Source organism: Euprymna scolopes, chromosome 19, assembly GCF_053919585.1.
Source record: "Euprymna scolopes isolate OS-2025 chromosome 19, ASM5391958v1, whole genome shotgun sequence".
NCBI lineage: Eukaryota > Metazoa > Mollusca > Cephalopoda > Sepiida > Sepiolidae > Euprymna > Euprymna scolopes.
The window spans coordinates 65226398-65243038 of NC_136500.1; the positions used below are offsets into that span (position 1 = coordinate 65226398).

General features: G+C 33.5%; 1 protein-coding gene across 2 annotated transcripts in view; it reads right to left on the minus strand.

Moving 5' to 3' along the window:
- LOC145240166 (meiosis 1 arrest protein-like) overlaps positions 1 to 16641 on the minus strand; it is a 644978-nt gene that overhangs the window by 407653 nt on the left and 220684 nt on the right. For both annotated transcript variants that reach the window (XM_080103755.1, XM_080103756.1), the window contains exon 4: positions 11322 to 11504. In XM_080103755.1, the coding sequence (XP_079959881.1) occupies positions 11322 to 11504 (183 nt within the window). The remainder of the gene's footprint in view (positions 1 to 11321; positions 11505 to 16641) is intronic.

A 16641-nucleotide genomic window follows, 5' to 3' on the forward strand; every position in this document is an offset into this window, starting at 1 on the left:
TGTACTACACATATAAGTTATAAATGTATGAAAATCATTGGTTAAAAATATATGAAACTATCGATCAAAATGTATGAAAAGTATCAGTAATACATGTATGAACATTGATTAAAATGTACAAACTAAACAGAATATGTACTACAAATATTGGCAAAATGTATGAAAGCTATAGGTTAAAAATATATGAAAGGTATTGATTAACAATGGACAAAAACTATTGGTTAAAAGTTATGAAAACAATTGGTTGAAAATGTAAAAAAAAAACTATAGTTAAAAGGTATGAAAATTATTAGTTTAATGTGTACAAAAATTATTGGTTAAAAATGTATGGAAATTATTAATTAAAAAGTATGAAAACTATTGATTAAAATGTAATTACAAAACCGGATATCTAGAAATATTGGTTAAAATATATGAAAACTATTGATTAAAAATGTACTAACTAAATGAAATATGTACTACAAATATTGGCTACAAATATGTCTAAAAACTATTGGCTAAAAATGTACAAAAACTATTGGCTAAAAATGTACAAAAACTATGGTTAAAAATGTACAAAAACTATTGTTAAAAATGTACAAAAACTATTGTTAAAAATGTACAAAAACTATTGTTAAAAATGTACAAAAACTATTGTTAAAAATGTACAAAAACTATTCATTTAAAATGTACAAAAACTATTCATTTAAAATGTACAAAAACTATTCGTTTAAAATGTATGAAAACTATTAATAAAAAATATATAAAAAGTATGGGTTAAAATCTGCTAAACAGAATATGTACTAGAAATAATCGCAAAAATGTATGAAAGTTATTGGTTAAAAATGTATGGAAACTATTGATTAAAAATATACTCACTAAACAGGATATGTACGGTAAATATTGGATAAAAATGTATGAAAACTATTTTTTTTTTTTTTTTTACATGGTGGTCACCACTTATCAAGGCCCGGAAGCCACTCAGGGATAAGGATTATTGCAAGTACAGTACGTTAATGTGGAGATTTATTGAAGTGTTTACTTGAGGTGGCGGTTCATTAGGAATTTGTTTACATTGGACTTGAAGACATTCAGGTTGTAGTCAGGTGGGAAGCAGCTAGACGGAACAGAGTTCCACAGGCGTGCACTTCTAAGAAAGTAGCTTTGTTCATGGAATCCACGTTTTGATTTAAGCACAAATAAAGAGTGGGGAAAATTTTTGACAGTGTATTCAGCTAGACGGGTATTTTTCGTGAAAGATTGGCGAGGGGGGATCAGAGATTGGAATTCAGATGAGCACCTGCCATGGAAATAACGATAAAACAAGGATAGGCTCGCAATGTTTCTTCTGTGGGAGAGAGGTTGCAGGAAAGAGAAAATGGCATCACTCACTAAGCCACGAAGTCTATTTTGTACTCTGTCGAGGCAGGATAGGCTGTTTTTAGCAGCTCCTGCCCAGATATGGCAGTAGTATTCCATCCTTGGACGTACTTAGCTTTTATATAGATAGAGAATTGCATCAGTAGTGAGATATCTTCTAGAGCGGTAGAAGAATCCCACCATCTTTCCAGCGACCTTGGCAACAGACTTGATGCATGTGTTCCATTTCAGATCAGGAGTAAAGGACAAACCCAGAAGCTTGTCAAAACATGGGGCTTCTCCTAGACGAGAGCCATCCATTTCAATTGATGCCAGATGGGGATCAGAGCATTGATGATGTAAAGATAAGAGTTTGGTTTTGGATGCATTAAAGGTAACCAGCCACGTCATCTCCCACTGAACCACGCGCTCGAGATCAGAGGAGAGAGAATTAGAGAGAACTTTGTCATTTACAGCCTTTGATGTGTTGCCGTAGATGGTGGTGTCATCAGCATAGATGTCAACGAATGATTTAAGTATGTGTTTAGGGAGATCACTGATGTAGATCAGGAAGAGAGTTGGGCCTAGGATTGACCCTAGAGGGACTCCAGCATTAATACTGCAGGCCTCTGATTTTGTCCATCAACCACTACTCTTATGAGCCTATCGGAGAGAAATTATTTAATGATTGAGAAAACATTTCCAGCTATACCGTAGCTGGAAATCTTGTGAAGTAGGCCCTTATGCCATACCTTGTCAAAGGCCTTTGATATGTCAAGAGCAATTGCCCTAGAAAGGAAGCCTTTGTCAAGAGATTCACTAATCCTGTGAGATATAACCATCAGCACATCTGCGGTAGATCTTGCAGAGCGGAAACCATATTGTGTGTCACTAAGAAGGTTGTTTCTGCTGAGGTGGTTGACTATTTCTCTATTTAATATGGATTCCAGCAACTTACTCATAACACACAGGAGACTTATTGGTCTGTACTGAGAGGGAGATGACTTATCACCTGAATTCTTAAATACAGGGCATGCTGATGAGGTTTTCGAGGGAGTCGGAAAGCACTTCTCCTTAAGGGAACGCTTAAACAGTTTTGTAAGTATGGGAGCATCTTCTGGTTGAAGCTTTTTTAACACTATAATTGGGATGCCGTCAGGGCCAGTTGCTTTACTGGGATCAAGGTTCTTGATTAGCTTGGTGACCTCATGCACAAATATTTGTATGTTACCTAGCATGTTTTGTGTTATAGGAGGAAATATGGGAAGTTGATAGCCTTCGTCGCATAAGATAGAATTAGCTGCAAAGTTCTTGGCAAATAGTTTGGCCTTGTCTGATGCTGATGAGATGACCTCTGGTACATTGATAATGGTTGGGATAGAACGCACACTTCTGTTCAGGATCCTATTTGTTATTTGCCAAAACTGGTGGGAACCAAGCCGCTGATCAGCTACTTTGGATTTAATAGACTGGGCATATAGCTTTCTTGCATTTTTTATTACTCTTTTACAGTGGTTGCTGGCGTTCCTGAAAGCAGCTTTAGTCTCAATGCATCTATTATGTTGGTAGTTATGGAAAAAGTGATTTCTGTGCGCGATAGCAGCAGCACATTCTGGGGAGAACCATGGCTGGCTGTTAGGTTTTTGTTGGAATTTTTTAGATGGTATGAATCCGTCTATGCCTACAATTAGCCATTCGGTCAGATCTGATACTATAGAGGACACATCCTTTTTAAACATGGAATGCAGAGGTAGATCAGATATGAATGTACGGAAGCTATCCCAGTCAGCCATAGAGTATCGGTATACAGTACAGTGGAAGGGTACGTCTGGGGACTTATTACATTTCATTTTTATCTTAACTGATATGACGGAGTGGTCGGAGGATCCTAGAGGAAAATGAACGGAACATGAACATAGCTCAGGGGAAGTTGAGAGAAAAAGGTCTAGGAGGCTTGCATATTGACTATTGATTAAAAATGTACAAAAACAATTGGCAAAAATGTATGAAAATGTTAGTTAAAATAGAATGAAACTAGGATTAAAAATGTACAAAAACTATTGTTTAAAAATACATGCAAATTATAGGTACAAAATCTATGAATTGAAAAATGTATAACTAAATGGAATAAGTACCACAAATATTGGCTAAAAATGTCTGAAAACTATTGGTTAAAAATGTACAAAATATATTGTTAAAAATGTAACAAAAATTGTGGGTTAAAAATTGACAAAAACTATTCGTTTAAAATGTACAAAAATTATTAATAAAAAAATATATAACAAGTATTAATTAAATTGTACAAACTTAATGGATTATGTACTAGAAATATTAGTTAAAAATGTATGAAAACTGTTGGCTAAAGATGTATGGAAATTATTGGTTAAAAATATACTAACTAAATCGAATATGTATTATAAATTATTGGTTAAAAATGTACAAAAACCACCATTGGCAAAATATGTACGAAAACTATTTGTTAAAAATCTATGAAAACCATTAATTGAAAATGTAGAAAAGTATTGGTTAAAAATGTACAAATGTTGCTGATTAAAGATGTATAAAATCTATTTGTTAAAAATGTACAAACTAAACAGAATATGTACTGTGAATATTGGTTAAAAATGTATGAAAACTATAGGTAAAAATATAAGAAAACTATTTGTTAAAAATGTATGAAGCTACTAGTTAAAGTGGAGAATACATACTAAAGGCTAAAACATTAAATATGTGCAAAATAAAAAGTTTATCAATAAAAGTTATTGTCTCTATAAACTTTGTTTCTTATTTAGAATTAAACCTAATTTAAAAAAAAAAAAAAACTACAGAAAAATCACCAGTATGTTATTGTTATACATCTTATGAGATGACTGATTAATTTTTATGATTTCAGGTTGTTCAAATGAACAGCGACAGCAGAAATTGGAATACACCCTACTAAAGCCTGATTGTCGCAGTTGGTGAATTTCAAAACTTTAGAAGAACAATATGCAATAAAATTCTGTTTTAAACTTGGAAAAAATGCCACAGAAACGTATGGAATACTTCAGACCATCTTGCCTGAATCGAGCATCAGTTTTTGAGTGGCATAAAAGATTCAAGGAAGGCAGGTAGTGTGAGGAATGATGAGAGGTGAGAGAGGAGTAGGGGAGTCAGAACACCAGAGTTGATTGTCTAAATAAAGAATTTCATGGATAAGGACCGTCGTGTGTCTATAGAGACAATAAGTTTACAGTTTGATGCCAGCGTGAGAACTGTACATACAATTATTCTGATAGGAACTGAAGATGCAGAAGATTTGCCCAAAATTTATCCATAATCAAATTATTTTATATAAAAAGAGTAGAAATATAATCACTGTTTTCATGACAACTAAAGTAAAAAAAAATATTAGCATCTATATATATAAACTAGCCTGGGTGGCTGGTGTTGCCTGGGTGTGTCGAGGTGAGCAACCAAAGCCCCGCCTCCCCTCTCCCAAAATTAATTAAAACAACTCAAAATAGCAGCGAGTACCTGTGCAAGCTCAAAAAAAAAAAAAAATTAGTAGTTGGTAGTAAGCACTGACCTGTAACGCGCAAGAGGAAAAGGAGGTAAAAGAAAGCAAATGCTCTTATCGATGAGCCCACCACGATTGTGACATCACGGGCCTTCGAAATAATCTCTTGTATGAGATGTTATTCACGCAATGCTTGCATGACTTGCAAAAATGTTGACAGTAACAATTGATTCCTCTTTGCAGATAACGGTCTAGTTGACGGTGAAAAAATTAATCTTTTTGGCCAATTTTTCGATATTTGTCATCCAAGACATTGATCTTTGAAATGATACCAATCTGACATGTCTGTCAGAAGTTTTTGTGAGACATACAAACACACACATACACACATTTTGCCTTTTATATATTAGAAGATTTGCCTGGGTGTAGAGAAGTGGTGGTATTAGAACAACAGTAGGCAACCCAGGTAGAGAGAGGTGTTAAAAAACAAAAGTAGTAGTAGGTAGGCAGGCTCGGACATGTAAGGTGAAGGAGGAAAAGAAAGTGAAAAAAAAACTAACCTCTTAGCTGATGCGTCCATTGTGAAATCGGAAGTCGCGAGCTTACGAATTAAAGGTCGTTAATCCAAAAGAGACAATGACTTTGCAAAAATGTCAATGAAAAAAATGACCCCTCCTTGTAAAAAATGGCCCAGTTGAAGGAATTAATGTTTTGGACAATTTTTAGATATTTGTCATCTGAGACATCAAGCTTTAAAACAATACCAATTTTGTCAGAGTCTGACGCGTCTGTCAAAAGTTTTCCCAAGACATACAAACACACACACATTTTGCCTTTTATATTATAGATTAGCGGAGGTACGCAGTGTTGCCCGGGTGTCTCAAGGTGCGTGTGCTCTTAAATCCAAAAGAAACACTGGGGGGAGGAGGGGGGGAGAAAAAGTTTTGTAATTAGGTAGAATCGAACCCAAAGCCCTGAGGCGAAGTTGGAAAATAAAATGTGAAAAAAACATGACACATTAACCATTTGGCCAGCAAGAATGAATTACTGAAAGATGTTTGAATTTATTTAATTAAGAAGAGAATTGACACTAAATGATATCAAGTGGAAGTCGTAGAGTTAACATTTTGTGCGAGCGTTACGATGACGAAAGCAGTAGCTATTCAGCAGTGGACATTTCCTGCGGGACAGTTTTTAATGAGGTCAATAACCCGGTTTGTTTGTTTTTACCTAACTTTGGGGAAAAACAGCTCCCCCGTTTATTAGGGGAGTGGCTCGTCTTGAAATGAAAGCAACCATCTGATATGACGACGGTAAGCCGACATTGATCAAACGTTACATCGCTTTCTAGAGACCACTGGCCGTGGGCCAGTGATTCGAATCGTGTTTCGCTTTTTTTATACTGAAAAACGAAAGCAAACATGCGGCGATCCCAAAATGTCGAATATTTAACGTTTCAAAGTCGGGCAAATTAAATAGACGGGCGAGCCCCGTTCCTAACTCGTAGATATTATGATTTCGACGTGATATAAAAAGGTTTTAAAATGAGCATCAAGAAGCCGCCGAAAAAAATCCTTTTGCAGACATACACAAAAGCGAACATACATACATACACACATTTTCGCTTTTATATATATAGAAGTCAAAATGTGTGTGTGTGTGTGTGTGTTTGTATGTTTCGCAAAAACTTTCGCCAGACGCAACAAACACTGACAAAATTGGTATCCTTTAAAACGTCAGTCTTTCGGAGAACAAATATCCAAAAATTGACCAAGAATATTAATTCTTTGACCGTCAACTGAGCCGTTTTTTACAAGAAATGGTCAGTTTTTATATCAACATTTTTGCAAAGTCATCATATGTCTTTGAATGGCAGTGATGGCATCATATGTTGTGGTGAGTGCGGCGACTAAACTGTTCACTTTTTTCACTTCCTTTTCCTCTTAGCGTTACTGTGGCTAAATTTTTTTTGCACGTGCATGGGTACTTGCTGCTTTTTCATTTTTTCTAGGGGTTGGTTAATTTTTTTTTTTTTGTGCTCACTATTTTTTTAGTGCTCCCTTACTCAATACCCTTTCCATAAAACCTCTCCACACCCGGCCAACGCTGGGTATCCTCGCTAGTAAAGTAATAAATAAGACTTAACATTTATTTGTTTAAAAATGAAAATGCTTGTTGGAAGCTAATTTTGCTTCCTATTCAAATCTTACATCATTTTGTTTTTTTTTCTTTTTACAGCATTTTTTTTCATTTGTTTTCATTGTGAAAAAGAAAAGTATATTCTCGAAATTATCAAACATTTTTCTCAATCCAGTTATATTAAAAAGTAAGTCCCGGTATTCTTCATTGCTACAGCCTTCTTATACATTTACATATTTGTTGATTTGTTATAATTATTATCATCATCATGTTTTGTTGTTTAAGTTTTAAAATTTGCTTAAATCCTTGAGTGGTTTATTGCAAAAAAAAAAAAACAAAAAAAAAAAACATTACAAGAAGCATATTGAAATAAATTATGTACACATGCAAGAATACAAATGCATATCCTGACAATTTTCGATTCTCAAATTCTAGCTGTTGTTTAGGTTGCTAAGAAGCTTGGTAAAAGCTTTATGAATTGCAATGTGCTAAGCACAAGGGAAGGAACTGGAGAGAAAAAAAGAATAAAAAGGAAAACAGAAACAGTAAAAATAGAAAGACACAAAAAGGATAAAAAGAAAAAGAAAATAAAAAATAAATGAAATACAAAAGACAAAAAGAAAACTTGAGGAAAACAAAAAGAAAAAGAATTTAAAAGAATGGAAGAAAAAGAAAAAGGAAAGAAAACTAAAAATGGCAACGGAAACAAAGAAACCAAAAGAATAAAAATGAATAAAAAAAAAAAAAGGAATGAAGGACGAAAAGAGGAAGCAACCGAAGAAACAAACAAGAATGAAAAGGAAATGAAGATAAGGAAAAGAAAAAGAAAATGGAATGAAAAAGAAACAAAAATGAAAAAAGATGAAAAAGAAAGAACAAATTAAAAAAGAAAAACAAAAGGAAAATAAGAATAAAAAAGAAAGGAAAGAAAGAAAAGGAAAATCAAAAAACTGAAAAAGATAGCAAGAAAAGAAAAAGGAATGAAAACAATTGAGAATAGAAAAAAGATAAAAAGAAAGGAACAACTTGAAAAAAATTTTTTAAAAAAGACAAAAGGAAACAGAAACGAATGAAAAAGAAGGAAAGCAAAAGAAAACGATATGGGAAAAAAAATAATTAACAAGATTGAAAACCATCATGCATATTCTCCGAAATAAAAAACTGGAAAATTGCATGTTATGTTATTCTGCAGCGGCAAACACCTGTTCTGTGTAGATATTTGTTTTCCATAGAAATCTTCTTTGCAGATTTAAGAACAATCCATCTGCACTTGGTGAAATTAAGCCTTGAACCAAAATGCAGATTTTACATACACTTGAACAATGTGTATGAAATATAGTCGCTAATGTAATTAAAAGGGTACACACCTGCTACTTAGTGACAAAGATATGCATGCATTTATTATATATATATATATATATATATATATATACATACATACATACATATGTCATCATATATAAAGATAGATAGATATATAGTTTATAAAGGAGCTAATATATTGGAACATGATGCATTTTTTTTTCTTATGCATAACTTTTTTGGTTACTTCTGCTAACCAAGATTTCTTCTTGATATCCTTCTTTCTGATAATTCATGGATTAAAACAGTGGTATAAAAAGTTTATGTTTTATTGTATTTAAGATACATGTCCTCACTCTTTCAGAAACGTTTGGTGTGTGTGTGTATCTATGTATCTATAAAAGTGAATGTGTCTGTGTTTCTGTCTGTGTGTGAGTGTGTGTGTGTGTACCCTACGCAATAACTCTGTCAATTTTTAGCTGACAGACTCGAAATTTGATATACAGGGTACTAAAATTTGGGAAAATCTATGTGATCGGTTTTTGGCCAGAAATTTGACTGCTAAGGGGTCAAAGTTCAACGATTTGACTTTTGAGAACTCTGCTAAACTCCTTCGACAATTTTGGGTCTAAACCCTTGAAATTTTAGATATAGGTTCCTTGGACATGGATCTAAATTAATAACTTGATTTGAGCCCAAAACAATAAATGTTAAGGGGTCGTTATAGGAGTCAAAGTTTTAAAAAATTGACCCCTTTTTTTCTTTTTTTTTTCTCAGCATACACCTCCAAACACCCGGGCAAGGCGGGGCTGAAATGCTAGTATATCTATATATCTATAAAAGTGAAAGTGTCTGTGTGTGTGTGTGTGTGTGTGTGTGTGTGTGTGTGTGTGTGTGTGTGTGTGTGTGTGGATTTCCCTACACGATAACTTTGTCAACTTTCAGTCTACAGACTTGAAATATGATATACAGGATAGTGAGATTTGGAAAAATCTTTGTAATCGGTTTTCGGCCAGAAATTTGGCTGTTAACGATTCGACCTTTGAGAACTCTACCAAACTCCTCCGCCATGGTTGGAATCCAAAGGCTTCTAACAAATTATATAATAATTAAGACCTTTACCCTTGTGACTTTTGAGGATTTCTATTTCCTTCCACTAATCTTTACCAGTTTTAATTCAAGGAAGAAAAAAAATTGCTAAGTGTGCCTTTTTTTTTTTTACACAAAACATAAATGTCTTTGATGAGTTGTTTAACTAATTTCCACCATCCATCGAACACGTGTAAGATAAATTATACTAATAATGAAATACTATGAGTGTAGTGTAAAAGCTTCTTTGGTTTGGTATGTTTAATTCCGATATATATATATATATATATATATATATATATATATATATATATATATATATATATATTACACAGATAAGGGACAATTCAAAAGTAATGCCTCCAATTTTTTTATTTCATCTAAACAGATTAGAGGGGATTGCAAATTGCATTGTTATGTTGACTGAACTTATGCAATCATGGCCTGAAAGTTTCATCTCTGTTGCAGATATTGATGGCATGATACTCTAAAAAAAGCAACCTCTGTCATGGACGTATGTCAGAAATAGATATGTCATTGAATTCCTCCATGCAGAAAAAAATTGAAGTAGTCAACATTCACCAACACTTGTTGACCAATTACAAAACCGATGCTGTTAATGTCAGCAGTTAAGAGATGAGGCGTCAGAGTGGCCACAGAGATGTGAGTGACAAAGTGTGCTCTAACTTTTACAACAAGGAAGCTAGTAAAAGTGCATTGAGAATGGTAGTGTATCCTTCCATCTGTTTTCTATTGCTGCCATAGTTAAAAGAACGATGAGGAGCAATTATGCATAAAACTGTCATTTCAGAATATTTTTGGTTTGGGGAGGGTTATTCTGTCTTCAAAATGCTTGTAGGAGTATGTGATATGTTTCCATTTTATAGATATCCACTATGAAACACATACCCCATGATATTATTGTAATATCTTTTGACAGAACAGATACTACACATTTAAATATTTATTTGCAGAAAATATTTTTTAAATTTATATTTAAAACAATTTAGGCACAAGACCATTAAAAAGAGTGGGGTAAAATTGGTGTCTTTCATCATCTTTGGTCACCATAACTAAAAACTGTCTGTCCTACTCTGAGCTGGAATCGTCGATCACTATCCAGCCTGAAGTGTATTTTGCATATTCAACACAACAGCAACAACAGGGAGGTAATGATAGCTCAGTGGTTAACAAGCCGGGTTGACAATCTTAAGTTCGAATTAAATTCATTCCACAGAAATACTTCCACTTAACATTGGCATTTTTCACGTGGTCCATTCCATAAGTACCTGATGTCCTTCTAGAAAGAATTCCTAATAGACTGATATTGAGAAACGAATGCCGTCAAAAATCACCACCATGAATGACGCTAAACAAATTTAAAAACAAACATTTTTTGCTTCCTTCTATGATTGTACAATTCCATTTTTTTTTTTTAAAGTTGGAGGATGCTAACATACGCACAACCATAAAAATGTATTAGCATATCATATATGCATATGTACTAGGTTAGAGGTATTCAAGAGTGATAACTAGGGCTGTGACAATAGAATATTCTTTTCATTCTTTTAACTCTCGGGTATATATCCAACCCAATTAGACACACTTAATCAACCGAGAACCACATCCGTCTATATAAAAACATATAAGATATTAACAGATATATACTCAAAATTAACAGATATATACTTAAGAGTCAAAACAATGAAAAGAATATGCTGTCATAACAGCCCTAGTGATAACTAATGAATTTAACAAGGTTACTAAGAGTGCTCAATAAAAGAAGAGCAAGATATTTTATAACTGGTTTCTTCTGTAGAAAGCAACCATTTATTAAGTCACCTGACAAGGACTTCTGGTTTTAACCAAGCATTTGTACGAAACATTAGCATGCCCAGCATCAGAACCATATAAATTTGTTTAGATTAATAAGAACATATACACATATATACACCTGAAAGTTTCCTTGCCAATGATGCTGATATTGCATACAGACTTCAATAAGTGCTTGTGAAACACCCTCTTCCTTCGCACTGGAGAATACCTCTGTCATGTTCTCAGCCATTTCACGGATTTCTTTTAGGCATGACAGGATGCGGGTGAAATTCCCACGAACACCAACCATCGGCAGAAGAACCTAATTAAAATAAAAAAAAATATGTATTATGAAATAATAAAGCAAAAAAAAAAGACTGACAAACAAATCCAATCATAAATATCATAGTTACGACACATGCTTCCTACTCAACATTTTTAATCATTTTATTTTTAAGTCTCTGATTACTTTTTTATTCTTATTCACTTGAAACAAGTGAACTTTTGAAAAAAGTGTCAATGTCACTTGAACTTAATGGGTTACTTTTTGGGACCATCTCTACAGGGGCACTATGCAGAGAGTTGATCAGCAAGATGTCTGTTCACATTACATTTAAATGTGTGCATGCTAGTACTCCCATGGAAGTAGGAAACAAGGAGAGAATTCAAAAATGTACCAGTTCAAGGGAAGAAGGGTTTTCTTGCATTTAGGGAACTTTACAATGAATGGGGAGGGGATTTTTGTAGCTTGACAAGTTAATCAAGCATATTTATGTTGAGCGGGTACAAATGTTACAAGTTTGTCAGAGGACATTCCATTAAAATACTTGTAAAACAGGTGCAGGATCCAACATTGCAGCGATGGGACTGAGGTTCGAGCTAGGTTGATTGTGCAAGACCTATTAGATTAGAAACTCATTTTCTTTTGGGGGGGGGGGGCTGTGAAAGAAGGAGAGATGCACCAGCACAGATGTGGCAACAATACTCCATGCATGGATAAATTGTAACTATCATACTATATTATTGATCAAGAACTATATTTTCAAATTATGATATATTTTCAGTCGAGTTATTCAATATTTAGGTATGTATCCGTTGTTTGTTATGTAAGCTCTATATTAATAAAATTGTGACCACTTTGTTATACTAAAGTCATCAGCTATCAAAGGTAAAAGCTACTCAAGGATAAGGGTTGATGAGATGGATAAATTGTCAGATGAATAATGGAGAATATTACAAGAGGATTGAAAATGATTGGAATGAACAAAATTTGATTACTTATAAGAACAGTTCATGACAAGTATTTGTTGACATTGGATTTGAAGATGACCATAGTGTAGCTCACAGGGAAACATGTATTTGCATACATTTCTTACCTCTATGAGATTTATCTTTTTTTTATTTACTATAAATCATTTATTTATGGGGGAAAAAAATCCAATAGTATAAAGTACTAAAATATTTGTAATCCTATTTTTAAAAAAATAATTGCGGTATGAAATCCATCAGAATGCATTTTCATTTCTTCATAAACAAGCCAGTCATTTAAATCTTTCTTGATAATTGACAAAAAAAAAAAAAATGAATTCATTACTCTCCAATATTTAAAAGTAATATGAAAACATTTAAAATTCTAAGCAAATTCCCATATACTAAGGGATCAGAAGTTTTCACATTTAGTAATGTCACACAGATTTAAGATTGATTATTTAGATTACCGTTCTCATTTCACAGCGTTTCTGTCGATGTAACCTCTGGCCTTCTGAAGCTTTATATTATAGATGGGGTAGCATGCTCTCATTCAGTCGGCCATGACAGGGTAGAAGTCTTAAGTAGTTCTCATATGTATTTTGTATGTTGCCTGCACTGAGGATTGAGCTTTTAACCTCCAACAGAGTAACTTTTACAACTGAATTTTACCAAGTACTCAATCCACTGTGCCACAGGTTCTAGCTATTAAATTTCAGAGAATCAAAATCCAGATCAAACTTATGGGATTACCTAATACATTTGAATTCATGAAATTTACAGTTTCAATTAAATGCTTCCAAATTCTTTGCAAGGACCATTATCTTAATAAAATTAGTTATAATTTTATAACAATATGGTTGAAATAATAATTTATTAACAGAATGATAGTTATAATAATTAATTATATCTTTCCAAGCTATTTTTCTTTAACTATAAAATAAAAATCTGTTAGAAAATATATCAGCATAATTTAACAGAAAAAAAAAAAAAAAAAATAAAGAACACTTCAAGGTAATGTAAGGCCTGATAGATACATCTAGTTTCAACATAAGACGATCTCAACCCCTCTCTCATTGATATTTCTCAAGGACCTCTACATCTCCTCTAAATTTTTTAATAGTTGATTGTTTTGAAAAACATGTTTGGAATATTATATTGATTGATCATCAAATTCTTAGATGTTAGAAAAAGATTTTGAAGAAATTACTCCTTTAACTATGAGAGCAAGGTTAAGTTTTCTATAAAATTTTAATGTTGCTCCTTGCTCCAAATATAGAAAGAATTTTTCACAAATTGAAAAAGACACTTGTAAAAAAGGATTATTAAGGATCCATATTAGCTGCAAAATAAGTGATTTTCTGTCTTAAAGTTAAAAATTACTGAATGAATTTTCTAAAAATTAAACAAGCAATATATCTTTTTTTTTTTTTTTTTACACGGGGGTCACCGCTTATCAAGGCCCAGGAGCCACTCGGGGATAAGGGTTATTGTGTGTACACACATCAGTGGGATAGTATCGTAGTAATAGTTAGTATTGGGGATTTGATAGGTGTCATTACATAAGGGGGCGGTTCATCAGGAATTTGTTTGTGTTAGACTTGAAGACATCCAAGTTGAATTCGGGGGGGAAACAGGCAAGCAGCAGAGAGTCCCACAGCCGTGCAGTTCTGAGAAAGAAGCTTTGTTCATGGAATCTACGTTTTGATTTAGGCACGGATAAAGAGTGGGGAAGTCACGATTTGTCCATGTATTTAAATTTTGTTGCCATATCTGCATCTAACAGTTGTCTTTTTCTATTAAACAGGGTCTAAAAAAGAATCTCCAATCCGCACTATCAAACACCTCTAACCCCTGTCCCATCACCATAATGTTGCATCCCTGTACTTATTTTACAAGTACTTTAATAGTATATGTTCAAATGAAGATGTAGCATTTGTGACCCTCCAATCGATGTAAATACTCCTGAATTAATTTAACAAACAGAAAAATCTCATCTCCTTCACTGCAGATCTGTCGGATGCTGGAAAATTTTATATTAATAGTTTCTTCCCAGACTTTGAAATTCTCTCCCTGATTCCTGCTTTCTTGACTGTACCAATGTGCAGAAATTGAAATGTTATGAAAACACATCTTGTTGTCTAACTCTCTACTTAGTGTGTCACTGAAATAGTTGTTCCCTATGCCTGAGTGGCAATGTGTCTTGTTTGGGATGGATAAAAACAAAAGAAGTAAAAATCTTACATAACATTAAACTGTATCTGGTGATGAGGCTATAATTGAAGGGCTTTAGAGAAGACTAGCAGGAGTGCCTGGCGTTGCCTGGGTGTTTAGGTGGTGTAGTAAGAATCCCTGTGAAGGGGGCCAAAACAAAAGTAGCAAGGGTGCCCAGGTGTAAGTAGATGATGTAGTAAGGAAACTCGAAAATCAAAACAACGGTAGCCAGAGGTGTGAAAATAAAAAAGTGGTAGGCAGGCTCGAACCTTTAACACGAAGGAGAAAAAAAAAGGTAAAAAAAAAAAAGTGATGTCTTAACCGATGTCTTCATGGCCTGACCGAAAGTGGAAAGCATTGAAATTAAGTGTAGTCAATCAAAAAGAAGACGATGACTTGCTAAAATGATGATGCAAAAATCGACCCCTCCTTGTAAAAAACAGCTGAGTTTAGGGTGAAGGAATTAATATTTTGGGCCAATTTTTCGATATTTGTTGTCCGAAGGACAGAGGTTTAAAATGATGCTGGTTTTGTCGCCTCTATCGAAAGTTTTTGCACAACATACAAACACACATACACAGAGACACACATTAAGCCTTTCTTGGACATACAAAAACGTGCACGGCTGTTTTGCCTTTTACATATATAGATTAAGTCACCCCTTACTTGTCATTATTTCCAAGTCCGCTTTGATCTGGAATGGTAGACCTGTCAAAGTTCCCAATGACTCACTGCTTAACAAGTCTAAAAGCCATTTGAGGATCAGGATTAATAAAATGGATATTTTGTCAGTAGAATGAATGATATTAGAGGATTGAAAATCACAAATGAAATGAACAAAATTTGATTACTTATGAGAACAGTTTATGACAAGTATTTGTCATGACTGTTTTATCCAACAGGGAAGTAATCCCATGGTAGCATGTTCCATAGACAAAAAGTTCTTAGAAAGTAACTATGTTCATGGAAATTCCATTTGATGTTAGGCACATGGATGAAAAAAGGAAATTTCTTTGCAGATATGGTAGAAGATAAGTTCTTATTATGAATGTTTTACAAGAAGGAACCAGAGATTGGAGCTCAGTCGAGTACCTTCTATAGAAATAATGATAGTGTTAAATAAAATCTATCATTTGTGGATTATTTATTTGTTTGCCTACAAAACAGATGATATTAAGTCAATATTCAATGATATTAAGAACTTCAAGTGTGAAATACTTTCTTTCATCTAAATCACTCCAGACAAGGCATGAAACCACTTAATGTAATGAATTAAAAAAATTTACATCAAGGTCAAAACCTAGCCAATAATAAATGTGAGATGAATAGATTACAACTTAATAAACAACACTACTTCTCCACTTGTCAGAAACATTGATTATGAAATATGAGAACTAAAGGAACAAGTGAAGCAAGAGTTAGAAGGCTGTTGAAACTAAAAAAAATTTCTTATAAAAAAAAATACAAACAAACTTTGCATTCAATCATTCAAAAAGGGTTGATATGCTGTAAAAATTAGATTATATATTTATTTATGAAGATCTGTCAATATTTGGCTCTTAATCATGAAATCAGATCTTTGTTGGCTGTCGGTCAATTCATTTAGGAGTTGGCGTTCACATTCAAACGAACCGCCTTATACCAGCTGCTGTGATGACAAGTCTTTCTATTCGAGGATCAAAGTTTCAAAACTAACAGCGTTGAAATGGAATGCAATCAGTTCAACAAACATTTTATCTTTCTATCTAAACTGAAAACATTATTACAGTCTACACAACAATGACGTGCTGGCTAACAAGCCCAGCTTGCTAACAAATTCCCAGGGTTTGATTTTTTCCAGTGGATGTATGTATTGCTATGGATTTATTCTGAAACACACATTCTAAAGAATCAATTAAAACAAACTCATGAATTTGACACAAGAACAATGATTACTGTTACCAGAGCTAAGTGATCAAACCATGAACATTTCATGATTTCTTTTTTTACAAGTGAGC